Below are 25,967 nucleotides of genomic sequence, written 5' to 3'. Positions count from 1 at the left end.
ACAGACCATGGACGAGGCATAGACAACTGGAATCGGGCCCTTTTGAGGCGCAAAGCATTATAGCTACGGAGGACGACTATCAAGTTATATCTGAATATTCTTATCTAATTAATATCCTATCTATTACCTCCTGGTTTTTGCACGTTTTGATTGTCATTGGAAGCGAGTGAGTGCCTGGGAGGACAATCAATCCGACCCGGTGTGTGTACTACATATTGGCCTGGAGGGCTCCCATATCGCGACACCTCAAGTGAACGTCTCGTCTTGTCCACAGTACCTCGCGAAGAAGCCCGAGAATCAAAGTGTTGAAGAGTTTGGTTCCCCATGCCCATGTAAATGGCCGAGCACGTGAATACTGATAACTGGTGGCACTATTCAAACAATACGAGGAAGTGCTCCATAAGCGCCAGCGCCGAAGTCTCTGCAGTGCCTCATACAGCCCTACCCAACAGGATCCCCCTCCCTCTCAACTGATAGCACCGCTGAACAGTTTCGCAGCAAGTTCGGTCAAGATCCGAGACTTCTGGTCCTGCTCGAGAGATTGGAAGACTGCATAGACAGATTTTCCTTTCGCGTCTCTGATGGCCCCGGCTTTGGCCCCTGCTATAGCCCCCGGGATCGCCCCGACCACATCGGCCATGATGAAGCCCACGACCGCGCCGGCAATGCCACCAGCGACACTCCAAAACCGCTTTGTTGGGACCTTCCGGCCGCCTTCCTCGGCCGCCATGCCGTCTTCGCCCAGCATTTCCTCAAACACAGAGCCAAACTGGTCGTTGGCAAATCGGTTTTCCTGGCTATCGTCTTGCGCCCCGGTCGACTTAGCACCACCGAAGCCGAACATGTTCGCCCACGAGAAAGTAGATGGTTTGGCGTGAGGGATTTCTTCATCGGCAGCCGCGTCTTCGTCGTCGTAATCAAAATCGGAGGCCGAGGTGCCATGGAACCTGCGCGCCTCATCGTATTCTTTCCGCCTCGTTACGTCACTAAGAACGTAGTATGCATCGTTGATTCTTTGGAACAGCTTCGTCCTCTTCTGTCGTTCAGGCGAGTCGACAGCCACTCGGTCAGGGTGCCACTTCAGCGCGGCTTTCTTGTATGCCCGTTTTATATCGTCGGCCGACCCGGAGGGGGCAACTTCAAGGATCGCATCTATTGACCTTGCAGTCAGAACGGGCACTTGCTGGTCTGAAGGATTGGTGGCAGGACTTACAATAGTCTGGAAGTTCGGACATATTGAATAAAGAGCACAGTCCTTGACGGCTGAACCGATTGAGGTGTTGAAGCGAGCCTCCCTCTAACCCAACAGACTCTAAAGATGTCTAGGGGAGTCGGCGGGTAGAGATTCTATCGGCGGTCCTGATCGTGCACGGCAGACATAAGGATAGGTGAATTTATTGCTCTAGCGCACTCGCGGAGGAGTGTGGCTGGAAAGAAAAGAATAACGTGCCTACTGGAGAAGGGATTCAAGTTTCTCTGCGGCATGGCCAGCCTGCGAAGCAAATGATGGATGGGGTGGCAGTCGGGCAATGGATGACGTCGAAGTCGCAGAGGGTCTGTGTTCAAGCCACAGTGGCGGTTTGCGGACCGTCCAATGAGTGCCATACGGCGTAGGACAGTGCTTCGTATCTCGTATCCAGTCATCCCTAGCATCGGGAGGCAAGTAGCGACAGGGGTCTTCAGCCTTGGTTTGTGTTGGCGCGCCGTACTAGAGGAGTTGCAGCTGGTGGTTTCCAGCCACCTCAAATTGTCGACTGAAGAGAGTAGCGGTCGGTCAGACTTGCTGCATGTCTGTCCCATCCTTCTCAACATACGAGTTGACCTCTGAAAGTTCTCCTCGGGGCCAACCAGAAGGACGAGAAGAGTAACCGCCAGACTACACTGCGCAACCACATATCTGAACCCGAACCCACTCGGCCGACTCTGCCACCACCTCGCGCGCTGTCATTGTCGAACGACTGACGGTTGACACCGACGTTGAACGTGCACCGCCTGCCACTCATCTGGTGTGACCACCCGAAAAGCCTCCCTCCCTCCCTGCGCCCTGCTCACTTCCCCCCCTCCCTCCCTCAACATGGGGTTCTGGAACGACGACATCCGCGACTCCGGTCGGAGTCGCAGCCCATCTCGGAAGACACACTATTATGCCTCTCGTCCGTCGTATTCTCGCAGCGCTTCCTCCTTCTTCTCCCTTGGTGCCGGTGGTTCCTCGTCTCGAGGCCACGCCCGCGCCCGCCCTCGATCCGGCTTCATCAACCGCATCCGTCGCTTCCTGCGCGAGATATACTCGTACCTGCGCCGCCATCCGGTCAAGGTCTTCTTGCTGGTCATCATGCCCTTGATCACCGGCGGCGCTTTGAGCAAGCTTCTCTCCCGCCTCGGCGTCAGATTGCCTCGTGGGTTGGAGAATCTCGTAGGCGGAGGCGCATCTCGCCAGCAAACTGAGAGATACTATGCCCGTGGAGGAGCTCGCGATTTTGCCGGCGGGACCTCAATGCCGGGGATGGCGGGCGGCGTGGGTCAGAGTATATCATCGTTAGTGGGCATTGCGCAGAGGTTTTTGTGACCACCAGGCTAAAAGGAACGGGAGGCTGAGCATTGTATGCTTGGAAGCCTTGCACCACCTTTGAGGCGCGACAGTGTCGGATTCAGCAGTTACATTGTCGGAGCAGTCATGAAAGAACTACGTTGAAAATCACGGTTAATGCAAAAATAAGCAGTCCAATGGACCCTTTGAAGAGGAGAGCAGGAGTTCCAATTTCAGACATCTTGTCTCTCATTGTATGGGTCAAGGATCTGTCTAGCAAGACGCCCGGCTACCTCAGAGGTGTATCGGGTAGATCTGTTCCTAAATCTATTCAGGTGCACTTCATTTCTTTCCTTTTTTGCCCCTTTTCTTCATCCCTGCAGCCGATGCTTTTTCAATTTCTTTCTCGATCCCTGACGAGTCCACTATTTCGAATCCAGAATCTTGTTCCTGGCTCGAGTTTGTATCTGAAGACGCCACATGCTCAGCACTGACTGCGTTCGGGGCAATGTCAAGGTCTCGTTCGCTTTCTGACGGCGGAGCCTCCTCACCAGCTATGCGCTGACTCTGGTTGGGTAAACGGCTGATGGCTTTGTGATAGAGCCATATGGGCAGACGTACGACTGCCGTGTCCCATATTGTTGGCCTCGGTATCTCATCCAGGTCCAGAAGAAACTCCTGGACATTCCCATCTTCATCTTCTTCTTCCAAGAATACGTTTCCCACAGAGTCAACGACAAGAACCTTCCCATTTTCAGCGACCACGCGTTTCTTGTCACCGGCGGGAGTAGATGTTTGCAGTGGAGCTGGTTTGGCTGGTTTGGCTTTGCTCGACTTATCCTTTTTGTTCTGTCGCTCCAGTTCTCTTTTCTGGCGTCGGTTCAGGTTTGCCATTGCGTCGGGTTCTTCAGCTGTTTGTGGAACTTGTACCGGGCCACCCAGGCCGGCAATGCCTCTAATGCCGGATTCGTCACCCCAAGCAGTCTTTCTAGCATGCCTGATGTACCTCTCCATGAATTCACGCTGTCTCTTGTACCCTGTGAACAACGCTAGGTAATGAGCTCCGCCACCGCCAACCAGAAAAAGGCCAACCAAGACTGTACCCAGACCAGGTCGGTATCTCGAATAATAATAGCCTGTTCCTCTCCACGAAGGGAATCCGTGTTGCAAGAAGAAATCATATCTTTCTCTTTGTGGCCCTCTTAAGACACTGGCCACCACGCCCAACCGGCTATATCTTTCTGCCGCTTGTTTCTCGAAGCGCTGAATCTCTCGCTCGGATGGGCCCTTCGAGACATGTACACCGGTCTTTTTCTTCCCACCAGGCTTCCTCGGCTTAGCGGTCGACCGGGAGGCTATGAATGAATGCTTAGCCTTGTCGGGATGAAGGGCTCGCGACTTTTTTCGAAAGGCTTTGCTGATTTCTTCTACCGTGGCGGAAGGTTTGACTCCCAGAAAGTCGTAAAAGCTCACCCCGTCTCCTTCGCCGGCTTCAACTTCGTCTCTTAGCTTGAAGATCTCGTAGTCCTCCTTTGACCACGCTGCGACCAATACGAGAAAGGTGCAGAGCACAAAAAATTGAATGATTCGCCGCCTCATTTCTATACCCGTCCCCCACAACAAGCGAACGATATGCGGACAACCAAGAAGAGGTGTGTTTTTGTAATCCGTAAAAGGAGTGAGGCAGGGAAATCGAAAAGTCGTGGATGGCGGCCCAAAAACGTGGTCCAATAAACGGCTTGACGACCTCGAGACGGCAGAGAGACGTGCAGTAGCTTACAATTCGACCACCGAAAGTGAAGTGTCAAGGTATATAGGGGGCAGTTAGTCCTGGCCCCGCGGTCAGTGACTTATTCTCCTCTTCTTCAACCCTCGCTAGGTAGTCTACCTAGGTGATGGCAGTTATAGCACTTTGAGCCTGCCGCAGGCAAGTCGAGGCCACGAGTTGAAGTGCAGCCGATTCCCGTGACCACGGTGTCTGACCTGGTCAACAAAAACTCCACTATTACTGTAGCCAATTTTGGTTGTGGCTGAGAAGCGAGACGCGAGAAGCGAGAAATCGGACGGGGAAAGCTGACAGATAATCACACTGACAGGGGGGCGCCGGGCGCAGGCAAACCACCTCTCTCTCTCCTCGAATTTTGGACCGGATTTGGACTCGCCATTTCCATCCCAAATCCAAAAGGGGAACCTTTCATCAAGGAAAAGGGCGTGCCTACTCGTCTCATCCAGTCCATTTATTCGGTGTCACTCACTCACCCGCTCACTCACCCGCCTTCGTTGAATCTTCAAACTCACAATCTACTTTCTTTCGGCCACCTACACGTTTTCAATCATACCAAGATCAAAAGCTTGTACGTTCTACAGCAGCAAGTGGCCGCACAACTGTCCTCACCGTGAGATGCTAATCAAAAATATTTCAGCTAGACAACTTCCTTCCGGCTAACCCTCTCCTCGAGTCTCGAGTCCGCGGCAGTCTTCCCCGTCCTCAGAAACATGGCGCGTATTAGCATTCCTCTTGACGCCTTGACGTCCAGGTTCAACTTGTCCGATCGCTTCTCAAGTGTTCGATCGCAATCTATCTCGTCTCGATTTGCCAACATCAGGCCCATTTCCGAATTTCTGGACTTGAAGAGACTGTCGAAACCACATGACTTTGGGGAAGTCCAAACCCGAGTTAACTACAACCTCAGCTACTTCTCCAGCAACTATGCAGTCGTGTTTGTCATGCTCAGTGTCTACAGCCTGCTCACCAACATGTGGCTTCTTTTCGACATCATCCTTGTCGTTGGCGGCATGTGGGCAATTGGCAAATTAGGGGGAGGTGATCTCGATATTGGTGCCTTCCGTGCTACCACATCCCAGCTTTACACTGGTTTAGCCTGCATTGCTATCCCTGTTGCCTTTATTTCTTCACCTATTGCAACATTTCTCTGGCTCATCGGTGCGTCTGGAGTCACTATTCTGGGCCATGCCTCCCTTATGGATAGACCGATCGAGAATGCTTTTTCCGAGGAGGCGGTCTAGGTGGTCGGCCGCGAACTCCATACGATATGCCCCCTTGGGGAAGACCACCAGGGGGACGACCGGGGAGGAAGAACAACAGGTCCGGGGTGGTCCAACGGTCGTGGGAGTATGATGATCGTGTGGAGGAGCTGGACACCGAAGATGACGCTTCACAAGGTGTTGAGCTGGATCAAGGTTACGGTCAGCAAAGATTTGTTTCTGATGAACTTCGATTTACCGGCATTGATTTGGGTGGCGGTGTGGTCCGCCGAAGGCGTTCAGGTGATACAGATGACGATGATTTTACCCCCTCAGATGGCGAAGACGATTATGGAGGTCCCACTGACCTTATTCAACGGCCAGACACGCAACTAATGTACAGGGAGAAAGAGGACATGCTGGTTGAGAGAGCTCTTGAGCGGATTGCACGTGCACGGGCTCTGGGTAAGCCCAACGTCAAGTTGAGTCGAGCTGAGATTGATGCTTTGGAACGATTAGAGCGGACCCAGAACCCTCCACGTCCTTCTGTGCCGCCAAAAACTGCTCCCAGAGGCAAGAAAGGATCCCCAGCCAAACGCAAGCCAGTCGAGGTTCGCAAGAAGCCTGGCGCGAAAGACACGTCTGCCAGCAACTCCCCCAAGGGAAAAGCAATTGACGACCGGGGTCGTGGCAAAGGGTCCGCCTCCAGTAACTTCATTCACGATGATTCAATTGCTTCCTATGCATTACCTCCAACGGACCAATACTACAGTCGGCGACCTCCATATCCACAAGCTTACTATGTCACCGGCTCACCTCGAGGTGAATCTTCCCGCCAGGGCTCTCGTCAAAGCTCCAGTCAATCCCTACGACAGCAGCAGCAGGCATCACAAATGGTTCTCAATCAACACCCATATTATGCTCAACGCTATTCCTCCAATCCAGACGCAGTTTACAGCGCGCGGCCTGGTTCCAACTCTTCCCGTGCTTCTCGGCCTGACCCATCCGAATACGACTGGGAGCCCCGGCCGCGCTCCAGCTCGAGTCTAGTTAATGTACCCCTGGACCAGCTACCTTACCAAGCCGGCACAGGTAGAGCACCACGCTTCGATCCTTCCGATCCAAGATTTGCGTCGCCCCAGCGACGGGTGGCCTCTGGCCCTCCAACAATTCGGCCAAATCAGGCGCTGCAGTATCGTCGTCCGCAAGACGAGCTCTTCTTACCTGTCGAACAGGTAGAGGTCATGAGGTACCTAGCCCCATCTGACTCGGAGGAACATGACGATGAGGACGACAGTGATTACGATGAAGAGGTCCGGGTCAACGCCGCCGAAACGCCGCGCAGGGATTACATAATACAAACACGGAGTGCATCTGCATCAACATCTACACAGAAGGCAGGATCTGGGCCCAGAACAGTGGCAGGAAAGGGCAAAAAGAGGAGATAGCGTTCTGAAGGGTTGCTAGGGGTACTTGCTTTGTGTTGTGTTAATAGAACTACTCTACATGGAGCTTAGCTGACTCTATAAGACTATAGCCATAGCTTGGGCTGCGGCACTGTGCAACTTATCTTGTAACGGGTTTCGCAATAGGATCAACCTTTCTAGTTTACATTTACCGGACACTTTCATGATTGACTCGGCATATTCTTTGGCCGGTTTCACACGAATTAAATCGTATCGCTCTTCTCCCACTTTGTAGGTCAAACCGGTTGGTTACCATAATCCTGTGTCCAGGCCCAGATGTAATACAACATTCCAGAACACGTTGCCCGCGGCGCTCCCATGTGGATCGGATATTCAAAGGCTCATAGGTTTGAATTCCAGCTACTCTAGCCGCAATCGACCATAGGATCGAGAAAGAAGCACTTCCCGTCCGCTCAGTGGTACTTAAGCTCGATGCCGGCCAGCTAGTAGTGACGTGGGAGACCAGTCATGAATCCTGACTGTTGATTGTTTTTGCCACTTTTGCCATTCGCGATTAGTCAGCGGGGGAGGGTTTTTTGTCATAAGTACTCTGTATTACAGGCACCACAGGTATGAAGTAATAACACATGCACTTGCAGACTACCCAGACCTTAGAAAATATGGAAGTTCAATCCGCTTTCCGATTTTTGAACCGTCCGTCGGGACCCTGACTGCTCAGCCTCGTGCCAGCTGACCTGTCACCTGACCCCCCCTGGAAGTCCGCCCGAATGTGGAGCACTGATGGGAAGAGACTGCAAAATGTCACCTGAGGATCTGTTCCATGGAGAATTTCCCAAGATCGCTCCGCCACTGGCCTTGCAGATTTGCGGGACCTTTGATTGGTTTTACCAGTATTCTGGAATTCCTTTCCTTCGTTGGACGCTGCTGGAAGGCTCATCGTCCTTCGCCGAACGCTGCCCAGATGGGGCGGTAACAAATGGATTGGGGTCCGGATCAAGATCCTCGTAGTTGAGCCTAGGGCACAAATTTGTAACTGGATTTCATAGTACGGAGTAGATCGTTCTGGCATGAATCTTTGGTGACTAATAATATGAAATCTCCGCGTCTCGAGGGATCGTGACAACTCTCCAGGGGGTTGAAGCCTCGGGTCATGCACCTTCGCTTATTTGCCGGCGCCTCCCCTCATGGAACCGTCAAATAAGCGCACTTCCCTCGACGTATCCTTGTTCGCCCTGGCTTCGTTAATTTCTCTAATGGTTTTTTACAGAAGCAATTGATTTTCTATAGAAAAGCTGTGGTGCGTCGAAGGGAGTCTGTGCGATGTTCGTGGAGCGTACGGCGTATATGCCGCTGTTTCTCTCGGATTGCACAGCGCCATGCTACTACTGGCAGAGAAACTCGCAGCGGCCACTCCCAACCAATCAAATGCCAAGGAGAATCTTCGGGACGAGGCTTAAAGGACAAACTGGAGGCACTAGTCCCCTTTTGGCCCAAAGCTGGGTCCATCTGCCGGCGCATCTTGTCTAAAAACGGTAGTGGCACGTGATATGTGCCCTTCTCGAAAACACTGGTGCTTTCCAAAGGCTCTTTTCTCCTCGTCGACGAGGTTGCATTACAGTTGCCACATGTGCATGGCCATCCAAGGCGGCGCTAACCGTCGTACTTCTGGATGCTGCCAGAGTAACTACGACGCCTTCGGTATCGACAATACCCATTCCCTATAAAGACTAGGTACTCTCCAAATCCGTGGCAATGCCCTCCCACGCAGGTTGTATTCGACGTTGCTTTTCCCCATACCTTCTGATCCAGAACGCACGGTCGCAAGGTGAAATACTTATCTGCAGATACTGTGGCGAATATCACTTCCGAGTCCCGACGCATCGCAGCCTTGTCCCACAGTGCTGGAGCAAGTCCCACAGAGGTCGAGCCGTGTTCCGGTCCCTCCCTTACCAGAACAATATATTTAACCCTACCGTCTAGAAGGAATATCGAGTGGAAAGCTTTTTGCCCCTTTCATACAAAGCCTCGGAATTCCAACCCTTTCTCTGGACCCTCTTGGTTGCCCATACCCTACGACTTTTTATGACACCAGCATTGAAGCAGGGTTGCTTGCCTCAATGAGCTTCGCGGTTTTTACAGATTTTCTCGAGATATATCTCGTGACCACCACCCCTACACCAATCTGTCAACGGTGGCCTCAAAGAGTCTGAGGTAAGGGAGTTTTTTGCATTGTAAAGATTCTTCCTTCCCTTTCTCCCCATTCCTTCCTTCAATATTTCAAGAACACACCAAATTACAACACCAATCAGTTATAGATGTCGTCCAGTGGACAGAACTCTCAGGACAGTAATTCAGAGAGTGGTCAGAGACGCGGCTCTGGATCGCGTCGTCCTAATCTGATTGAATTTGTCGACAGCCAGGATCCCAATGTGAGAAGTGCCATTCAGAGACACACGGCATACCATTCGGCGGCTCAACGGCGAGATGCCAGGTCACGACTTCTACGACGTTCCAGTCAAACTCGATATCTGGAATGGGGGAGACGTCACCAACAGAGCACCGAAGCCACCCCAGCGACTTCCTCAGCCAGCAGTGCGAGTTCCGTTTCCAGATCCCCGGCGCCATCTGGGCCGGAAGGACCTGAAGCCGCAAGTCGGACGACGAGCAATCAAACCGAACAGGAATCAGAGATATCTACAAGTTTGTCGGAGACAATGTCCAACACCGGTACGACGTCGATAGGAGGACCAGCAATTTCAGACAATGATTCAATATTACAATTCTGTAAGTTCATCTTGAGGAGAAGGAGGCTGAGAGTGTACGATCCCCTGCATGAAAATTGCGGTCGTCAGTTGAATTCAAGAAGCTAACCCAGGGTTTGCAGATCGCTCGACCTTTTGCGAACATTCTTCATACAGAGACATCTTCGATTCTGCCATCGCATATATACTTGAGCACGATGCGGCTCGGCATCTACTTCTCGCCTACGCCTACGCCATGCGGTGGAGGCTGCAGGCCAGCTCCGAGACAGTACAGGACCAAGTCGGGGCACAGTCACATCTAGGCCGGGGCACCAATATGTTGTGGAATCGTTTACAAATGCCTGGCCATGCCAGCAGCGATTCCAACATTCAGGCCGTTCTTCTATTGTTGGCCTACACGGCGGATTTCGGACAAGCCAGTGAGATCCGCCTCCATGCCGACGCTTTACGGACCATGGTCGAGCAGCGTGGAGGGCTCGATACGTTTCGGCATAACCCAGGGCTTCAGCAGCAACTCTGGGCCATCGAGATATCCCGCCAGTATCATTTAACGCTGGGCTGTGAACCTTCATGCCCGAATCCGTTGAGGTTCCCCGATGGGCTGCGGTTGCGTGCGCCTCGTGAGGAGGACCGAAGGAATTAATCATTACATTTGTTTGTATACTACAGGTCGATTGCGCCTCATTTGGATTGAGGACTTTGGATGGGCAACAGCGGCCCAACTAGCAGCGACGACATTCATTACATCGGTCTGATTCTAGGCAAGCTTCAAGGTCGATATGCTTGCCACGAAGTAACGATTTAGGGCATTTTTTCATGACGGACACAAGGATTACAGGATCCTGCGTCGCCATGTATTGATAGCGTGATTCAGACTGTGCATGCCTAATCTAGACGTGTCAGATGAGCATACGAAGATAATGAGCGCACGAACGCAGCTGGAAAGAGAGAACTCCTAGGTAATAAACACAAAAGTTTGTCACTATTCTGTACTCCCTCGTGCCTCTACGAGGTTCCAGAACAAATCCCTCGGATCTGCATGTTAGTGTATGTATATTGCGCCGATGGCAATCTGGCCAGTGTGGTTGGAGGTTGGAGGTCCCTGCGCTGCCCGCTGCCCGCTGCCAACAAATTCGGACCCCACGATTGATCTCATCCATAATTCCTTCGCTGTACGGTCTGTTTCGTCACCTACACTGCCCACTTTCGTCCATACTGCCACCTCACTGTTCATACTCAGCCTGAACAACATCTCGCAGAGCCTTCCTCCTTTCTGTCCTCGATTCGCGCCGTTGAAGCAACCCCCCCGCAGGTGCTCACTCACCTCCGTCGTCTCCCGCCGCCCCCCAACCTCCTCTCCTCCCACGAATCGTCCATTTCTGCCTGTCCGCAGATAGCTTCCGACACTTGAACTTGGAGCTCCTCTGAACATCCCAGAACCTTGTACTCTTGCCTGCGTAGGCAAGAGACCCTTTCAAGATGTCGGGCGAGGCGTGGTTATACCTACTTGCTGTTCTGATAAATGCCGTCAATCTTTTCCTCCAGGTCTTCTTCACTATTATGTACAGCGATCTAGAATGGTTCGTTGTGATGTCCCTGATGATGGTGTACTGTGGTCTGTTCGCTGACTGTGCCTTTCCCTCAGCGACTACATCAACCCGATTGACCTTTGCAACCGTCTCAACACCTACATCGTCCCCGAAGCGGCTGTCCATGCATTCCTGACATTCTTATTCGTGATCAATGGATATTGGCTGGCTATACTGTTCAATCTGCCTCTTCTGGCCTTCAACGCGAAGAAGTGGGTGGCCTTCGAGATCTTTTCTTCAAGGGCGACGTGGCTGATAAGGAAAACGCAGAATCATTGACAACCAACATTTGCTCGATGCAACTGAGATTTTCAGGAAATTAAACGTTCACAAGAAGGTACACTCCCCTGGCTTGAAGAAATTTGGCGCGCTGGCGAAGACGAGTCGTGGAGCTAACCGGCCACATCCAGGAATCGTTTATCAAACTTGGCTTCCACCTGGTCATGTTCTTCTTCTACCTCTACAGCATGATTGTCGCACTCATCAAAGACGAGTCTAACTGACTACGTGGCCAAGCATCACATGCAATGAAGTATGGCAGCTATGCATGATCTATGGGACAATTGCGCTTGGAATTGCCCTTTCAGGTCTTGGAATGACGGACCGGAGAGTTTTCAGTAGGAGGAGGAGATGGCCCATGGTGGCTGCGACAGTTAGTGTTGGAGATACAATGGAGCGCAATCGACACATGACGAGGGACCGAGCCAGATGAGTCGGCCCTTGGGCGGGTCTGATGGGTGAAGTGTCGGTCCGGCGAGCAGGGATTCTGCATGATCTACGCGACACAGTCATGCACTGAGCATGTTCGAAGACAATATGCCGCTCACTACTCACTGCCATATATCTCGTGCGGAGGCAGCAGTAAAAGCCCTCACCGGCTTAAGCGAACACTCGGAAAGTTTCGATCGTCAAGTGATATGATGTGGTGCAGTCCGCAAATCAGACTTTACAGCCTACAATGGGCGGTGGCTCGGGTATGCGTTGGACAAGGCATGATAAGAAGGGAAGCAGATGCCATGCCATGCCTCGCAAAGAGCTAAACGTTAGTGATCTTGATCGTTTTTGAACATAGATTTCGTTGATACTAGGTACTTCAGGCCTGTCAGTGACGGCTGTTCCGGCCATACTAGTAGTCTCGTTTCCACTGCCAGACTTTACATAGTAGCGTTAAACTCACTTCCGGAAGTTGCGCTGTCTTAGGTAAGGTACCTTAGGTACGGAGTGTACACCTATGTATCCGTCCTCCGTCTCCGTAGGTATCACATACAAAGCTGCCGGTGAGGATTTTTTCTAGATCCCTAGGCAGGCATTCGGCGGTGAACTTGACGGCGAGCTTGTATACTGCCTAAGCATTACTATTACTCTGTATGCCATATGGAGTACCTAGTATGTACCTAAGGTACAGAGTATATATGTCGGTCTTGGTTCTGTAGGAGTGCAGCTCAGCCGCCGCTTTAACACCGCCGCTCCCCAAAAGGTAATTGTAACTTGTTTTACAAACTAACTGTACAACCCCACCAAATGTTGAAGTCCTGCTCTACTACGAGTACAACACCCGTGGCGACGATCCGCGTGCATCCATCTCGTATGCAACTTTCGGAACAGCCCAGCCTGCCATTTCCTGCCGTGTCTGGCGGGCTTCATTGAAAATCTTGTCGGTATAAGGGACGACGGATTCTATATTGCGGGCTGAGCTGCCGTAGAGTTCCTGTGGCCCTATAGAGCCGGTACTGTCGCGAGGGGGAGGAATAGCTTGAAACCTGCGCGTCCGTCTGCGGAGAAAGAAAAGGCCGCCGAGACCGAGGAGGGCAAGGATGGCTATTACGCCTATGACTATGCCTGCGATGGCGCCGGTAGATATGGGTTCTGACCTTGACGTGCTGTTTGAAGGTGCTGTTTCGATCGGGGTTGATGAGTTGGCTGGTCGTGAGGGGTTAGCACCTGGGCAGCGAGCCATCGACTGCTCGTTGGTTATGGCGACGAGGTCTGTGTTGTTGGACGGGTTCGCCTGCCATAGAGTGAAGGTACCGGCGTCTTGGTCGACCATTAGGTAGGCGGCGGTCAGGAAGTAGCGGCCCAAGGTTGCTGGTTGGTCACCGAGAGATGAGATCAGAACTTCACGCTGGCTTTCATTGAAGATGCGCGAGCTGTTGCGGTCGATGGCCACGAAGGGAACGCCGTATTGGTCGTTGGGGACGCGGATGGTCAGACCCGAGTCCGGCTCGAATGTTATGTCGCCGTCAAATCCGATCGTAATTAGAAATTAAGACTTAGTTGGGTGGCGTGCTGATACGATGGTAGAGGGCAGAGTGCACATACAGAGGGACTGGAACTTACTGTGTGCCGGTGTCGAAGAGATGTGCTCCCCAGTGAAGGCAGAAGGAAAGGCCGATGTTCTTGGTCAAGGTCACGTTCTCGAACTTCGAGTAGATGCTGCCCGGGGCTTCGAGCAGGAGTTGCCGTTGGGGGACAAGGCAGACCGGCAGCACGGTGTTCGCGGGGAATAGGGTTTGCTCAGTCCCTGTTCGAAATTCACTCGGACGTCGCGTATGTTAAGTCGCATACCCGTCCAGCATCCGGTAGATCCAAAGTCGAGATTCTGGGTGAGGTCTTGCCCAATCACTTTGGTACGGTCATATCCTCCAAGCACGAGGGAGCCATCCATCGGAGGGTTGGCCAGCCACATCCGGCCCCAGAATATCGACCATACTCTTGCGCCAATTTGCTTCGCCTCCAGCAAGGCATTGAGGTATGTTGAATTCGATCCAAAGCCAAGGGCGTGTAGAGTGGTGTAGCCCCCGTCCCAGTCTTGCCGCGGGATTGCCACCGGAAAGGTATCGAGCGCCTCAGTGGAACCAATCTTCAGTGTGTCCGTTCCGCCGAGGCCAGTGCTGACGAGGTTCTTAATGCCTAACTCTGAACCAGTCACTGTGGTCTCTGTGGACGCCCCTCCAGCGTCGATGATGTCAAGAGCCTGTTTGAATGAGGAGGAATCGTCCTCGAGGTAATAGCTGCCGCGCCTGACAAAGCATATTTCCTCGGAGAAGATGCTCGTAGGGTCGCAGAACGCCTGCTGGTCGTAGATCCATATATTATTAAGCTCTCTGGTCAAGTTTTAGTAAAGACCTGTCCAGAAAGAAGAGGAAAGAGGTCAGACTGACGCCCACGGCATCAACACGATGTCTTGCTCTGGTGTTCCGATTTTGGCAGGAATTCCTTTCATGAAAGAGTCGAGCACAGGTTTGTTGACTTGGACATCTTTGATCGGCGATACGAGAGGCTCGAGCTCGCACGAGCTCGCCATAGCTATAGCAAGCTCGGATACAAGAAAGGCAAAGACTCCGCAGATGAAAGGTTAGTTGCATACCAGCGGCATAAGAGGGACAAGAGACACGAGAGTAGCCCTCCAGAGGTATGTTCCTCCGGGCGTCTCCTGTGACACCATTTATCCAGGAAGGTGTCGACATAGACTGCTGTTTGACAAGCCAAGAATGGAGCTGCTGGCGATGAGGGTCCATGTGTAATGCTCAAGTCCATTTTGAAATTGTAGAGCCTTTCGAGACCGGAACGAAACACGCCGGGCCATGTCGTGTAGTATTGCCTCTTCCGCCACATGGCGCTTGCACAGATACAACAACCTCCCGAAAGCCAGATGGTCGACGCCTCAGAGGAGTCAAGGAGCCAAGGGTGCTGTGGTGGCTGCTCTTGGCCAGTTGCTAAGGTGTGCTGGTGATAGTCTTGAAACCATTCGGTTCACTGTCTGACCCATGCGATTCGGCTCCCCTTTCCACATCGACAATATTACATTGACTCACTCTTGAAGAGTAGCTGGGCTCAGCCATCTGGATGACTGCTATCAAAGTCGAAATATTGTTTCTCGAGATAGCTGGGTAATGATGTTAGGTGGAGAACGGTGGGTAAGTAAATAGGCTGAACACGGAGGATCCGAATGGAGTTAAAGATATTTTAGGCAACAAGTATTGTAGGTGGCCCATGCAGGGGAAGGTACCTACTAACCTAGGTAGTATGTTAGGTACCTAGGGGTATGTACAGTACTCCGTACTCCGTAGAAGAAGGGGCATTCAGCCAAGTCTTGGTAGGGCACTTACAGGACTACTAGGCACCTACAAGGGGTCTAGAATTGACGCCAGAGTCATGGTACCAAGTGTATGTGCATAAATCCAAGACTTAGGTGTAGCACAGCCTGATTAATTAGGGCCTCTAAGCCTAAGCCTTTTGGGCTCCCTTCAAGTTCGGCCCCAGCGCCTCCGCCCCCAGTAACGTCCACTTTAGGCATGGATACTGTCTAGAGTCGGCTTAGGGGCTTAGGCGCGTGCCGGCACGCCTCCCACAAACTTAACTGTGGCGTCTTAACCCCTACGTGACCCCATCTGTTGACGATCATCAGGTCCAACTCTGAAACTGGTTGAAATCCGCCCTTGACTGCTCGGATTCTCCTGCTGCAATGGCACACGCTGGTCGTTGGCCATTTCATAATGCCCAAAATACTTCGTTCCTTCCTTCATGCTCGTCTGTTATCGCTTAAAACGAGCTCTCCGTCTCCGTCGAGTTAAAATGCGTTGGAACAAAGGTTTCTCGCGCTGGATCGCTGGTGCCTGTATCCCCTTCATTATCCTCTCCCTTTGGTATTTTCAACACGACCGCACTCCTTCGATCCCCGTGACTAAAAGCAGCTTTGACTGGTCGACATTGAAAGTCCACCACCCGTTCCCCTCGACAACAAGCCTCCCTTCTGGCCAACCTCGACGGTTGCCCCGGATTCAACACAAGTTTGGCCACGAGTCAAGAGCCGCGGCATCCATACAACAAAAACGGCGAGATACCGTACGCAGGGCCTTTACAAGGTGTTGGGAGAGTTATAAAAAATATGCGTGGATGCAAGATGAGTTACTGCCTGTTAGTGCTACCAGCCGGAACAACTATGCAGGGTGGGCTGCCACTCTAGTCGACTCGCTTGATACTCTCTGGATCATGGGCTTAGAAGAAGAATTCCATGAGGCTGTTAGAGCGGTGGCGGTCATTGATTGGAACACGACACCGGAGACTGCCTGCAATGTCTTTGAGACCACCATCAGACATCTGGGAGGCTTACTCTCCGCCTATGATTTAAGCGGACATCCAACCTTGTTGCAAAAAGCTGCCGAACTTGGCGATATGCTATATATGGCGTTTGATACGCCCAGCGGGTTGCCGCCATTTTGGCTTAACTTCGAGAAGGCTAAGACAGGAGGTCTTGTTGCCGGAGACCATGAGCCATCTGCGTCCTCGGCCACACTCTCTATGGAGTTTACGCGATTGTCACAACTCACACACAATCCAAAGTACTACAATGCCATCTCGAGAGTGACAAATTTGATGGACCGGGCTCAAAACAAGACCAAATTGCCCGGCATGTGGCCTGCATTTTGGGATTTGAGAAATAAAGATCTGACAGACGATAACTCATTCACTTTGGGCGCCCTTGCTGATTCGATTTACGAATACTTACCCAAGATGTATGCTCTACTTGGTGGACTAGGACCGGTATATGAGAAGATGTACAAAGATGCGGCCAGCACAATCAAGGACAATCTCCTTTTCCGCCCCATGATCCCCGACAACAACGACATTTTATTCTCTGGTTCGGCCTCGGTCGACAACCACAAAGTTCATCTGAACCCCGAAGGCCAACATCTGGCCTGCTTCATTGGCGGTATGTATGGACTGGGTGGCAAACTCTTTGGTCTCCAGGAGCACGTCGACCTGGGTATGAAGCTAACCAATGGCTGCATCTGGGCATATCGCTCCTTCAGAACCGGCATTATGCCGGAGTACTTCAACATGGCCATTTGTGACACGCTTGATGGCTGTTCATGGGACGAAAAAAGGTGGCGTCGCGAACTTGCAGCAGACGAACATGGATCTGCCCGTCTACCTCAAGGTTTCACCAATGCCCGGGTACCCTCTTATAGCCTCCGACCCGAAGCCATCGAAAGTGTATTCTTGTTGTATCGAATGACCGGACACGAAGGGCTTCGAGATGCCGCCTGGGACATGTTTGAGTCAATTCAGAAGGCCACCTCGACGGCGTACTGCAATGCTGCTATAGACGACGTCAATTCGAATGCACCACGCCAAACTGATTCGATGGAGAGCTTCTGGCTTGCCGAGACACTCAAGTACTTCTATCTGATTTTCTCACCTCCCGACCTCATCGACCTAGACGAATGGGTACTGAACACGGAGGCACATCCTTTCCGGATCCCGAGATGAAAACACGGGTTGACTCGACCGTCTGAATAGTCCACGCCTCCTTCAAAATGACTCAGGCCAGGGGCATTTCGGAGTGAACCTTGCATCCGCCTTGGCCCGCGACGAGAGGGGAAGGTGACAATCCAGATGGCGGGCTACATATTCCCGATCCAGTACCCCGCCACCAACCTTCAACAGCTCCTAAGATTTGCACATTATCACGGATCATTCCACAAGGTCACGAGTTCGATTGGGGTTTGCTGGATCAGCGGAAGGGATAGTATCGTTCCGTATGCCAGAAAAAGGGTAGTATTCAGAACGAAAGCTATCAGTACGATGGTAAAACCTCGCTTATAGACGAAGTTGACTACGAAGGAGACTATGGAGCCTATGGAAAGACCAACGGGTACATAGACATAAAAGATTCGTTGTGCCTTGTCTGAGCCAATCGAGCGATTTAGCCATCTGCCCAGCCCTCTCTCACCACAAGCCTGGTGCCTCTGGTGGCCCTTCCCTGAAGACGGGTGTATACTTACTGCCGCACCTCGTTGTAGAACGTAGAAACCTACTTATACTGAATAAATACGAATACCATGACCTCTGCTTGACACCCCTTACGGCGACTCGGACATGAGGAATTGATCCACGAAGAGACGCCACAGAGTCGAAGTCGCCAACTCATATAGTACGCACAATCCTCTGAATATCCGACCGCCTCTAAACAGAAAGCCCAACCATCCTCCATAAATATGAGCAACCATGCACGCACCCGTAGTATTTGATTGCATAAAGGTTGCAACTAATACGTGGGCGGGCAAGCTTGCATGCAGCCTGCGCCTGCCTCCCCGCGCACCTTTTTCTGCAGTGAAGGCCGGCTTCAATCACAAACCACCATGTCATAAACCACCATAACCAGTTCAGATACCAGTGCCTCATTTCGTTTGGCCGGTCATGAGGCGTAAGGTTCTTGGTATCGGCCCGGCGTGCGTGCTTGTGTTTTGTCTTGTCTGGCTGGCGCTGGCGCGATCCCGAGTTCGAGTTCGACATGGGAGTCAATACATCTTCAGAGGCCCTCAGGCTGGGGAGAAAGTCATCGTGATGGCAGAAACCAAAGGCGAGAACGTCGATTGGGTCAGTGAGGAACTTCAGGAGTGAGAGGGTGAGTGATTTCCACGATGCTCTTCCAGCTGACAGATGGGCCCAGTTGGCAACATGCCATCTATCATATGGATGATTCGAACTGGGTTCTCCATCCACCGCTCAACAAAGGTCGTGAAGCGATGGCATACTTGACATTCATCGTCGATCATTACCACAATTTGCCAGAAATCATGGTGTTTTTGCACCCTCACCTTATGGGCTGGCCGCAAGCATGGCATACAGACTCTCCCGACTATAGCAACGTCGACTCTGTTCGAAGTCTTCGTTTGGACTATGTGCGAGAGCACGGCTATGCTAACATGCGATGTCTTCACATTCCAGGATGCCCTGACGAGGTCCGACCATTTCGGAATGATCCAGCACGAGCATATGAACTCGCCTTCGCTGATGCGTACACTTATCTTTTTGGAGGTAACCATTCGACCGTTCCCCATACCATCGGAGCGGCATGCTGTTCACAATTTGCCGTCTCCAAAGACCAAGTGCAAGCGAGACCGAGGACAGACTATGTGCGATATCAAAAGTGGCTTATTGACACCGAGCTTCCCGATGATGTTTCAGGACGTGTGATGGAGTATACGTGGCATATGATCTTTGGGAAGGGTCCCATCTGGTGTCCCGACCACACACAGTGCTGGTGTGATCAATTCGGACGATGTTAAGCGGTCACCCACCCTTCGAACAACTTCCAACGCAGGGTCATCAACCAACAAGGAGCCCTAGCCGTCTGCGGGAATAGGTACACGGAGTACAGACGGAGGAGGAAGGCTTAGGCTTTGAGGGCTTTGAAGGGGTAACCAATGTACCTTAGGCTAGGGGTTAAGGTGGCTACGGGGGTATTAGGGTGCTTTGGTCTTCTTCCTCACGCTAGTACTAGTACGGAGTATCCGTACATAGAGTGAGCACAAGGGCGGCGTGACCTTCTTGCCGAAACGGGGTTGAGTCGCGGGCAGTTTTTCCGCCATCATCGGGGACTGCGATCGCATGAAGTACGCTGGTACTTGTCCTGGCTTTCTTGTTCCTCAGGTCTGCATTTTGTCTGGCCGGATCTCCTTAGTCGCCATGACTGGTCTTTTGGATGCGGGCTACGAATCTAGTGATGATGAGACTCCTTCTGGGCAACCTACACCCGCACTGGCAAAGCCGCTGAATGCGGCGCCAGAAGTCTCTACAGAGGTTTGGTCTACACTTTCAAGACGTCTTGCTTGTGAGCCTAACAATTTCCAGGAACACACTCAGATGCAAATAATGCTGGCAAACCCCTCTAGCACCACACTCACCTACAATGTCACTTACGACAACCTCGCCCGTCCTTCACAAGGCCCAGCCAATCCATTCAGATCTGCGTCTGGAAATGCGTTGAAGCGCAAGAATGTCCTCACGGGAAATGCAGAGGAAACAGCCATATCTGAGGCGACGTTCAAAACTCAACATAGGACCTTTCAAAGTCTAGGATATACCCGGGATCCGAGTCTGAACGGCGCCTTTGTAGGCGACCAGTCTGCCGTTGCAAAATACGGAGGGAAAGACGTGGTACAGTTGCGCCCTTCCAAACAAGACAGCGCCGCAATCCGTGCGAAAAGGCAAAAGAAAGGCGACAGTAGTATTGTCGATGGCGAGGGCGCATACTTGGGTCCTTGGGCAAAATACCAAAGTGACGATATCGCCTACGAGCAGGCCGAAGCTGCCGCCGATCAAGAGCTGGCCTCTGATGAAGAATGGGTGGAAGAGGGCATTGTCCCGACTCCGCTGCCTGCGCCTCCACAAGAGGCTACCGCATATTCGGGCGACTCGAGTACTGCTGAGACTACCCAATTTCACGGCGAGTCTGAGTTCGACTATCAAGGTCGCACCTACATGCATGTGCCGCAAGACCTGGACATCGACTTGCGAAAAGAGGCCGGTTCGACCCCAAGCTACGTGCCGAAAAAGCTCATACACGTTTACAAATATCACACCAAACCGATCACATCTTTGCGTTTTATTCCCCATTCGTCACACCTGCTCCTTTCATCCTCTGCCGACGCCAAACTTGCCCTTTGGGATGCCCATCATGACCGGACGCTGCTGCGTACATTTTCAGGCCACAGCAAAGCCATCACAGATACAGATTTCCACCCTACTGGTCGGTCATTTTTGTCGGCCTCCTATGATCGTCAGATGAAGCTCTGGGATACGGAGACAGGAAAGGTCATAGCCCGCTTCAGTACAGGGAAAACGCCACATACACTAAGGTTCCATCCAGAGGGAAATGAATTCATCGCTGGTATGAGCGATAAAAAGATTGTACAGTTCGATACACGGTCTGGCGAGCTAACGCAAGAATACGACCACCACCTTGGACCAATCAACACGCTAACCTTCGTTGAAGAAGGGCGAAGGTTCATATCTACTTCCGATGATAAGAGTTTGCGAGCTTGGGAGTACGGTATCCCCGTGCCCATCAAATTCATTGCCGATCCGTCAATGTATGCACTGGTCCGTTCTGGTCCTCATCCATCGGGCAAATACGTTGCCTTCCAGAGTGCAGACAACCAAATCGTTGTATATGCAGCTGGAGACAAGTTCCGGCAGAACCGCAAGAAGGGCTTCCGCGGCCACAACACCAGTGGCTATGCGATTGACGTTGCGATTAGCCCTGATGGCGGAATCCTCGCGAGCGGTGATACAGGCGGATTTGTGTGCTTCTGGGACTGGAAGACCGGGAAGATGTGGCACAAAATCCAGGCGGGCGGGGAGAGCAAAGGCGCAGTCACTTGTATCGCCTGGCATCAGCAGGAAAGTAGCAAGGTGGCTACTGGTGGGCTGGATGGAGTCATTCGATATTGGGACTGAGGGAGCTTCGCCGATAACCAGATTATATTTTGTCTGGGCAACATTCAATGTAACAGCCCAAGAAGAGATACTAGCTCAGCTCCGGGCACTTGGGAGCAAGGTTCTCGTCGGGAGACCTCAGAATCATGCAGCTGTGGACGATACTACCATAGAGACGGTGCGCACCTACGGTTACTATCGTCTGTTGTCGAGGCCGACGGGAGCAGACGACGAGGTATCGTCTTGCTGGCACCACTGTCGCAACCGCACGGCCGAGTAGCAAGCCGCCACGATGAGACAGGTGGAGCGCTTGAGGCCTACTCGTTTGTGAATTGACGAGGCCACTCACTGGCCGAGCTCTTAATGTGTCGTGAGATTTAGGGGGAAAGCAGACCACGATGAAATCGAGGCGAATAGAGGCTTTTGAAGAAAGAAGAGGAGCCACAGAGAAGATGATTTTTCGTGCGTCTACATGGATATCTTTTGGGTCAAATGTATTAATACAATCCAAAATATTCGGTCCCCATCTTTGCGGTTGTCCCATCTAGCATCGACCCGCTTACATAGCTCTGGTGACTGCATCCATGACATTCGCGTATGGTCGGGAGTTTCTGTTCGGCGTGAACCTCTCGCCCTCGGTCTCGTACATGGAATGCCGTCGCTCAACCATTTGCCAGTCAATGTGATCCCACCAGGCGGTCAGGTACGCCCGCTTGCCGAGCACGCCCCAGTCGGGAATGTATTGGTGCTGCCACACGTTGGCGCACAGAATGGGCTGGGCATTGAGGGCACCGGCGTACAGGTTTGCCCGCGCGGAGCTGAAGTCACCGAACGCGCCAGCCACGCCCAGTCCGCCTCCGCGGCCCAACGTCCGCTCTTCCAGACTGCCCGCCCCGAGTCCGCCGCGGCCGGAAAGCTGCGCGGCAAGTTGGCGGCCATCGTAGGTGGCCATGTCGCGGTTGTCTCTTCTGGGGGCGGCTTCAGAATATGGGCTGCCAGCGTTGTATGTGGCCAGGATGGTAAGACCGCCTGACGTAGGTGGCTTCATCAACCACACGAAGCCATTGCCAAACATGGAGTCTGCAATCTCGAGAAACTCGGAGCGCAGGTGGTCGACCGATTCATAATCCATCTCTATCGATCGCATCGTGTTCAGACCAGGACGGCGCTCTACCGAGTCCTCGGCATCAGTCAAGGACTCCCAGAAGAAGTGGGTGTGGTTGGCCATGGCCGCATGGTTGTAGAGCGCGGCTCGCTCGGGCTTGTGTGCGTTGATGGCATGGAGGTCGAAAGCAGACGTGGACTCGTCGGGCGTGCCTGACGGAAAGTGTTAGAGATATGCCATTTTTGGAGTGGTGTCCTGTCTTTTATAATAACAGAGGTGCAGATGTACCTTGAGTCCACTCATTTAATCGATCGCAGAGATGTTGGGTGTATTTCACGTAGGTCTCGTTGTATGTGTTTGGGGAAAGGAAGCCTGGAACGCCATATTTGGTGAACCGCTCTTGTTTCTTGGAGTCTGCCCACTGTGGCACGGTGTGCTTGTTCCGACGCTGAGTTCGAGGAAGCGAAGACTGCTTGGTGGAAAGCGAAAGGTCAGCTTCTTCTGTGTGCAGATCCAACGGGCTACTGGGCTATTGAGATACGCACAGCTTGTTTGACGACAGCTCGCAGCAGAGTCTGCGGCCTCGTCTGGGGTCGGCTGATCATGAACGGAGGATGGATCAACTCAGCCGCATCACCTGAGCAGCTAGAGATTGAGACTGAGTGAGTGAGTGGGTTGGTCTCAATGTCTACTCTGTACAGAATCCTCCGTACTCTGTAAATTTCTCGAATGGCTGCGGTTCCGAAAGGGGTATAGTGTGATGCTGCCTGCACCCAGCCAATTAGATTGGAGCGTCACTCTGCTGAGCCTTGTGTCTGAAACGAGCCACGCCACCTCCATCCTTCCATATTCAGAGAGCGTTTGAGATCCTTTCAGATCTCTAGAAGCCACTCGTTTCACCCTGCCCCAGTGTTTGCGATGCACTAACGCGCGTGCTTCAGATCACAAGGTTCCGGGTCGTGTTCACAAGCGGCAAGCCACTGGCTATCCGCAGATCTTCTTCGACCTCCATCTGCCCATGGAATAATCATAGACTGATAGCTTCCCAAGGCTAGAAGTCTATATTCAATAATGGAACACCAGTCATCTTCCAGGCGAGACTGGCTCACGCGAGAGGCTCACGCGAGAGGCTCTATAATGGGCCACGCGGATGGCCCGTTTCCCTCTTTGTGAGTGAAGCCTTCTTCTGTCCTTTGTCATAGTTCTCAAAGCCTTTTTGTTTCCTTCCTCGCTCGAGCTCTTATTTTCGGATACGCCTGGTGACAGTGCTGGTGACCAGTCTTTATACTTGATCATTCAGTCATCTCTTGTCATATCTGCCTCTTGCATGAACCACATTCTATTATACCAGACCTACTTCAGCACACAATATCTCTGCCATGCATTTCCCTTCGCGCGTTTGTGTCGTGCGCCTTTTGTTAGTCGGAATGGCCATCCTGTCCTCCAGCTCTGCCTCCCAAACCACCTCCAGATCCTCCCCAAGCTCCTCGCTACTTCTTCGGAGACAAGATGACTCAACTTCGTGTTCATCGGTGGATCCTCAACTGCCCAGCAACTTCAAATGTCCTTCCGGCACCAATTGTGTTTCCCTGGACAAATCTTCGTCAGCACTGTGCTGTCCAGAGGGGAATATATGCTCCAACATCCAGCCTATATCTTGCGACATTCAGGCACAGAACTTGACGGCAAATGCAAACTCAAACATTTTCACAACGCGGCTGGGCGATAAATTGCCGGCTTGCGGAGCCAAGTGCTGCCCGTTTGGATATGCCTGTATCGAGACACAATCAGGTCCTCCTGTTTGCAATATCATAGCTGACACCAGCAAGACTGGGGAAACGGATGCCTCGTCCTCAGGCAGCTCACCCACTAGCAGCTCGTCGGCAGCCTCCGCGACCACAACCACTCCTTCGAGCAGTGCAACAATTGCCCCAGCAGCCAGTGCTACAGGCGTGAGCTCTTCAGCTGCCCGGATTGAGCCAACGTGCAATAAGTTTCCAATTGGAGTTTTCCTTGCGGGTTTCTTTCCCGGCATGTTCGTTGGCGCGTTCCTCATGCTGGCCTGGGTCATCTGCAGCGGGCGACACCGCAAGCCGAGCCAGCGAAATTCCTCCGGTTCCTCGATCTACAAACCCACCATCTCCGACCCAATCCCACTAGGCTCTGGGGGAGGTATGCGAACGGATTTCCTGCGCCGAACCACTGGACGGGCCAAATCCATGTTTTCCACCAGAAGCCAGATTAGCCCCAGATACACCGAAAACCATTGGAAGATGCCAACGCCGCCAGTTCCCAATAATGTCCCTACCGTCCCAGCAGGGCTTCCTGTAACACCCGAGCGAAGACTTGGCCACGAATCCAGTCTAGAGAGCATACGGGTGTACTCACCTCCTACTGGTACGGTCCAACCACCTGTGCCTGCCGCCATCGCCCCCTTACGAGGTATGGCTGCTCAGAGGTATCCACCGATGAACAACATGGGCAGTCCGTTCAAGACCCCTCCAAACAATAACACCATGATGAATGGCAACCGTTCGAATGAGAGGGGCGTGAGTACAATATCTGGTGTCTCGGAACTTTCGGGTCACAATGATCATGAGATCCTTAGTCCTGCACGCTACGGCGGCGACGATTTCACTCCGGTGAAGCGCATGCGGCCAGAAGGCCAGGGAGTCGTCAGCAGACCAACCACAACATTTACAGAGATGCTGCACGAGGCTGGTTTCCCCGATCCCGTGGAAGAACAAGGTACTCCGGCTGTGCCGAGGATACCCGACGGATATGGAGTGAGAAAACGGATATGATTTGACGACTCATGTGATGCCCCTATACGGAGTAGACTGCGGACTGTTAATTCAGGTGGATGTGCCGGCCAGCCTTGTTTGGTGGCTGCCATATGAGTGAATGCGCTAAGATGGCATGGGAGTTGACCCTTAGTAAATATCATCTGCCACTCCTCTGATTTTGGGTACATTTCTGGGGTTACTGAAGGATGATGGTTACCCAAGTCCCTGGTTCCCAAGCCACAATACAGAGACAGCCTCTGGTGAAGGTTGCATACCTGGTTTGAGGAGAAGGGGTCGAAATGAAAGCGGCGTAATTTCTTTTTTCTATAGGCTTCGATGCTAAGCGACCGGACAAGGTGTTAAGGCGGCGAGATATATACTTTCTTCCGTAATCTTGAAGATTCCCCCAGCCTTGCCGGCCGTTTCTCCGCATTGCATCCAAGGTCAACTTCGACACGACGCCTTGAACGTTGTAGGAATTGCACTCCGTACATAGCACTGCTACCACACCGCTGCGCACCAATCCACAGGTACCACCAGAATCAAACCAACTCCTCCT

The 25,967-nt window shown here is 52.4% G+C and overlaps 13 protein-coding genes across 13 annotated transcripts; 9 read left to right on the top strand and 4 right to left on the bottom strand.

The window, feature by feature from the left end:
- Nucleotides 1–466: 466 nt before the first annotated feature.
- Nucleotides 467–1,235, bottom strand: A1O3_07773 (uncharacterized protein; the record flags this gene model as incomplete). Its single annotated transcript, XM_007737878.1, has 2 exons — nucleotides 467–1,152; nucleotides 1,214–1,235. The coding sequence occupies 2 exons, from the start codon at nucleotides 1,233–1,235 to the stop codon at nucleotides 467–469; spliced, it is 708 nt and encodes a 235-aa protein (XP_007736068.1).
- An 839-nt stretch (nucleotides 1,236–2,074) lies between these two features.
- Nucleotides 2,075–2,566, top strand: A1O3_07772 (uncharacterized protein; the record flags this gene model as incomplete). The annotated part of the gene is made up of 1 exon (XM_007737877.1): nucleotides 2,075–2,566. The coding sequence occupies one exon, from the start codon at nucleotides 2,075–2,077 to the stop codon at nucleotides 2,564–2,566; it is 492 nt and encodes a 163-aa protein (XP_007736067.1).
- A 303-nt stretch (nucleotides 2,567–2,869) lies between these two features.
- On the bottom strand, nucleotides 2,870–4,126 carry A1O3_07771 (uncharacterized protein; the record flags this gene model as incomplete). Its single annotated transcript, XM_007737876.1, has 1 exon — nucleotides 2,870–4,126. One exon carries the CDS (start codon nucleotides 4,124–4,126, stop codon nucleotides 2,870–2,872), a length of 1,257 nt encoding a protein of 418 aa, XP_007736066.1.
- Nucleotides 4,127–5,023: 897 nt separating this feature from the next.
- A1O3_07770 (uncharacterized protein) lies at nucleotides 5,024–5,554 on the top strand (the record flags this gene model as incomplete). Its single annotated transcript, XM_007737875.1, has 1 exon — nucleotides 5,024–5,554. The coding sequence occupies one exon, from the start codon at nucleotides 5,024–5,026 to the stop codon at nucleotides 5,552–5,554; it is 531 nt and encodes a 176-aa protein (XP_007736065.1).
- A 26-nt stretch (nucleotides 5,555–5,580) lies between these two features.
- A1O3_07769 (uncharacterized protein) lies at nucleotides 5,581–6,960 on the top strand (the record flags this gene model as incomplete). The annotated part of the gene is made up of 1 exon (XM_007737874.1): nucleotides 5,581–6,960. The coding sequence occupies one exon, from the start codon at nucleotides 5,581–5,583 to the stop codon at nucleotides 6,958–6,960; it is 1,380 nt and encodes a 459-aa protein (XP_007736064.1).
- A 2,294-nt stretch (nucleotides 6,961–9,254) lies between these two features.
- Nucleotides 9,255–10,344, top strand: A1O3_07767 (uncharacterized protein; the record flags this gene model as incomplete). The annotated part of the gene is made up of 2 exons (XM_007737873.1): nucleotides 9,255–9,723; nucleotides 9,824–10,344. The coding sequence occupies 2 exons, from the start codon at nucleotides 9,255–9,257 to the stop codon at nucleotides 10,342–10,344; spliced, it is 990 nt and encodes a 329-aa protein (XP_007736063.1).
- Nucleotides 10,345–11,180: 836 nt separating this feature from the next.
- A1O3_07766 (ER-derived vesicles protein ERV14) lies at nucleotides 11,181–11,793 on the top strand (the record flags this gene model as incomplete). The annotated part of the gene is made up of 4 exons (XM_007737872.1): nucleotides 11,181–11,281; nucleotides 11,347–11,502; nucleotides 11,561–11,627; nucleotides 11,701–11,793. The coding sequence occupies 4 exons, from the start codon at nucleotides 11,181–11,183 to the stop codon at nucleotides 11,791–11,793; spliced, it is 417 nt and encodes a 138-aa protein (XP_007736062.1).
- A 1,037-nt stretch (nucleotides 11,794–12,830) lies between these two features.
- Nucleotides 12,831–14,594, bottom strand: A1O3_07765 (uncharacterized protein; the record flags this gene model as incomplete). The annotated part of the gene is made up of 4 exons (XM_007737871.1): nucleotides 12,831–13,437; nucleotides 13,628–13,811; nucleotides 13,856–14,394; nucleotides 14,452–14,594. The coding sequence occupies 4 exons, from the start codon at nucleotides 14,592–14,594 to the stop codon at nucleotides 12,831–12,833; spliced, it is 1,473 nt and encodes a 490-aa protein (XP_007736061.1).
- Nucleotides 14,595–15,865: 1,271 nt separating this feature from the next.
- Nucleotides 15,866–17,563, top strand: A1O3_07764 (uncharacterized protein; the record flags this gene model as incomplete). Its single annotated transcript, XM_007737870.1, has 1 exon — nucleotides 15,866–17,563. One exon carries the CDS (start codon nucleotides 15,866–15,868, stop codon nucleotides 17,561–17,563), a length of 1,698 nt encoding a protein of 565 aa, XP_007736060.1.
- Nucleotides 17,564–18,640: 1,077 nt separating this feature from the next.
- Nucleotides 18,641–19,365, top strand: A1O3_07763 (uncharacterized protein; the record flags this gene model as incomplete). Its single annotated transcript, XM_007737869.1, has 2 exons — nucleotides 18,641–18,693; nucleotides 18,747–19,365. The coding sequence occupies 2 exons, from the start codon at nucleotides 18,641–18,643 to the stop codon at nucleotides 19,363–19,365; spliced, it is 672 nt and encodes a 223-aa protein (XP_007736059.1).
- Nucleotides 19,366–19,765: 400 nt separating this feature from the next.
- Nucleotides 19,766–21,538, top strand: A1O3_07762 (uncharacterized protein; the record flags this gene model as incomplete). Its single annotated transcript, XM_007737868.1, has 1 exon — nucleotides 19,766–21,538. One exon carries the CDS (start codon nucleotides 19,766–19,768, stop codon nucleotides 21,536–21,538), a length of 1,773 nt encoding a protein of 590 aa, XP_007736058.1.
- Nucleotides 21,539–22,076: 538 nt separating this feature from the next.
- Nucleotides 22,077–23,227, bottom strand: A1O3_07761 (uncharacterized protein; the record flags this gene model as incomplete). Its single annotated transcript, XM_007737867.1, has 3 exons — nucleotides 22,077–22,834; nucleotides 22,911–23,094; nucleotides 23,168–23,227. 3 exons carry the CDS (start codon nucleotides 23,225–23,227, stop codon nucleotides 22,077–22,079), a joined length of 1,002 nt encoding a protein of 333 aa, XP_007736057.1.
- Nucleotides 23,228–24,049: 822 nt separating this feature from the next.
- Nucleotides 24,050–25,426, top strand: A1O3_07760 (uncharacterized protein; the record flags this gene model as incomplete). The annotated part of the gene is made up of 1 exon (XM_007737866.1): nucleotides 24,050–25,426. One exon carries the CDS (start codon nucleotides 24,050–24,052, stop codon nucleotides 25,424–25,426), a length of 1,377 nt encoding a protein of 458 aa, XP_007736056.1.
- Between the last annotated feature and the right edge of the window lie 541 nt (nucleotides 25,427–25,967).

Source organism: Capronia epimyces (genome assembly GCF_000585565.1).
Source record: "Capronia epimyces CBS 606.96 chromosome Unknown aczIQ-supercont1.6, whole genome shotgun sequence".
NCBI lineage: Eukaryota > Fungi > Ascomycota > Eurotiomycetes > Chaetothyriales > Herpotrichiellaceae > Capronia > Capronia epimyces.
The sequence above is the reverse complement of the archived record's forward strand: the minus strand, read 5'-3'. Positions and strand labels throughout refer to the sequence as shown.